Source organism: Austrofundulus limnaeus, unplaced genomic scaffold, assembly GCF_001266775.1.
Source record: "Austrofundulus limnaeus strain Quisiro unplaced genomic scaffold, Austrofundulus_limnaeus-1.0 Scaffold293, whole genome shotgun sequence".
NCBI classification, from domain to species: domain Eukaryota; kingdom Metazoa; phylum Chordata; class Actinopteri; order Cyprinodontiformes; family Rivulidae; genus Austrofundulus; species Austrofundulus limnaeus.
In genome coordinates this window covers 371,634-373,789 of record NW_013952695.1, presented here as the reverse complement: position 1 = coordinate 373,789, position 2,156 = coordinate 371,634, and the positions used below count along the sequence as shown (strand labels likewise).

At 46.8% G+C, this 2,156-nt stretch overlaps 1 protein-coding gene across 1 annotated transcript in view; it reads left to right on the top strand.

Moving 5' to 3' along the window:
• Positions 1 to 484: 484 nt before the first annotated feature.
• The window catches only part of abch1 (ATP-binding cassette, sub-family H, member 1), a 37,768-nt gene continuing 36,096 nt past the window's right edge, over positions 485 to 2,156 (top strand). The window contains exon 1 of the mRNA XM_014021454.1: positions 485 to 563. Coding sequence (XP_013876908.1) covers positions 489 to 563 — 75 coding nt within the window. The 5' untranslated portion in view covers positions 485 to 488. The remainder of the gene's footprint in view (positions 564 to 2,156) is intronic.

Genomic DNA, 2,156 nt, shown 5'->3' with positions numbered 1-2,156 from the left:
TTTTTGATGGTGATAATAAATAAAGGCATTCTAATTTCAGCTTTTATCCACTGGTTTGCTACACTTTGCTTTTTCTTTAGCAACTGATTTGTCACTATGTGTTGCAAACATCTGTTTTAATACTGTTTTAGGCTTGTTAGCTGCTGTTGTGCAGATTTTAGTTTGAAGATTCTTCTTCTTACTCTTCTGATGCTTTTATTCTTGAACTTTGCTTGTTTAGAGTTCTTCGGTTATGTAGTTTAGATTTTTTTTATCTACATAAAATATTTTGCTATCAGGGTAAAACAAAATAGGAGCAGTGCTTTCACTGCAATAATTCCCAGGTGAAAACAGTCAATAATCTCCTTGGATGTTATTTATTAAMAGAGTCTGTATAAAAGGCCCAGAGCGCAGCGGTGCCTCTGCTTGACGCCTCTCAGCGGCGCTCTGTGCTGCAGACACACAACCGGTCCATCCTCCTCCTCCTCCTCCTCTTCCTCTCTGCTGCCATGGCTGCGGAGGCTGCCGGCCGGAATGATGCGACCACCGGACCTGCAGACTGCATCGCGATGCAGGAGGGCCCGGTAAGGGGGTTGGTAGTTGGGATGCTTTTTTTTGCAACAAAGCCTCGGTTTGCAGCTGGAAAAAAAAAAAAAAAAAAAAACCTGCGCGTCGTGTTTTTGTTGCGTTAACCTGCCGGCCCAGAGCTGATGCGCTCAGGGAGGGAGGAGGCACGGAGGGATGAGCTTTTATTTTGGTGGGCGTGGGTGTATGAGGTGCGCGTGTATGTTGTATGTTTGCGCGCGCGCCATTCGCTGCTTCTGCACATCCTGCGTGACGGCCGCCACGGAGCAAGTAGCGTCGGAGAGACTCGAGCCCGTTTTTTCCCCTCCTGGCAGCGATGACGCAAGTTCCCTCCAACTTGGCAGGCGAGGTATGGAATTCCTCCTGCTCAACAGAGCAGGCCGAGCTGCGARGGAAGAGGTTTCTTTTGGGTTGGTTTGATGTAGGTCAGTGCGAGAATATGGGACAGAGGAGCGCGCGCAGCCATGATGCGGTGCAAAGTTTTCKCTCATTATAATCCAGATTAAAGTGGAACAGCAACAAATAGGCCTGCGTTTAGAGCCAAACTGGACATTCCATTGAGATTAAATAAAATTACATTGGGTCTTAAAAATGAAACCATTTACTTCTGCAAGAAAGGAGAATGTTTGTGTTCTTGTTTTTATAGTCTAATGAGGACTCAGGCATGACTGTACATTTAAGGGACCCTGGTCACAGTGAGGATCATGCAGGCAGACCCCTTGCAGTGTACTCTGATGACCCCCCAGGTGAACAATTTTCAAGACTAAAACCTGTGCATGTGTCTAGGTTTTTGCAGCCTGGTGGGGACCATTTTCCTTGTAAACACAAACTGGTAGTGAGGACCCACTGTTCCTTGGGTGGGGGGTGAGCCCGGTCCCGTTGGGGAAAATACAGTTGGTGGGTTAGGCTTTAGTATTGACAGGTAAATGAATGGAAGACAATGCAAAGTCCCCATGAGAATAGAAGAACAAACTCTTGTGCGACACCGCTTGGCTCTGTCACAGAGAAGGAGGAAGTGGGGGAGGGGGGGCGGCCCCAGCTCTGTGGGAGTGGGCGGCCCCAGCTCTGTGGGAGTGTCAGCGAGCTAACACAAGTTCATCATCAGTTTTGATCGGAGATTTTTTTCGTCCTATCATCCCCGTACTAACTGCGCCCATCGGACCAGCCCATTAATGGTCCGGCCCAGCGGGAATCGTCCCGATTGTCCCGATCACCCACTTCACCCTTGCTCACGCTCATACCCTCCTGAGACCCATCAGTTCATTTTTGTCCTCTGTGGGGGACAYCCTATTCAGCCCTATAATTTAAACACTGCACTTGCAATCTATGTTAGTCCCACTGTGCTGTAAAGAGGACATCCTGGKCTTTCTAYTGATGTCRTATTTGTGGTCATGTGGCTATCAGAGCACATGTACTTGCTTTTTTAAAATGGCGGAAATCCCCAGTATCAACTTTTTATGGCAACAGGCTAGGTAAGTGATAAATTTCCCATCAAAAATTATTTATATAGCAAAAAATGACATTTCCTCATTAGTATGAAAGTCTGCACTGTACATTTGTACAATTTAAGAAATGTACAGTATTGTTAACCC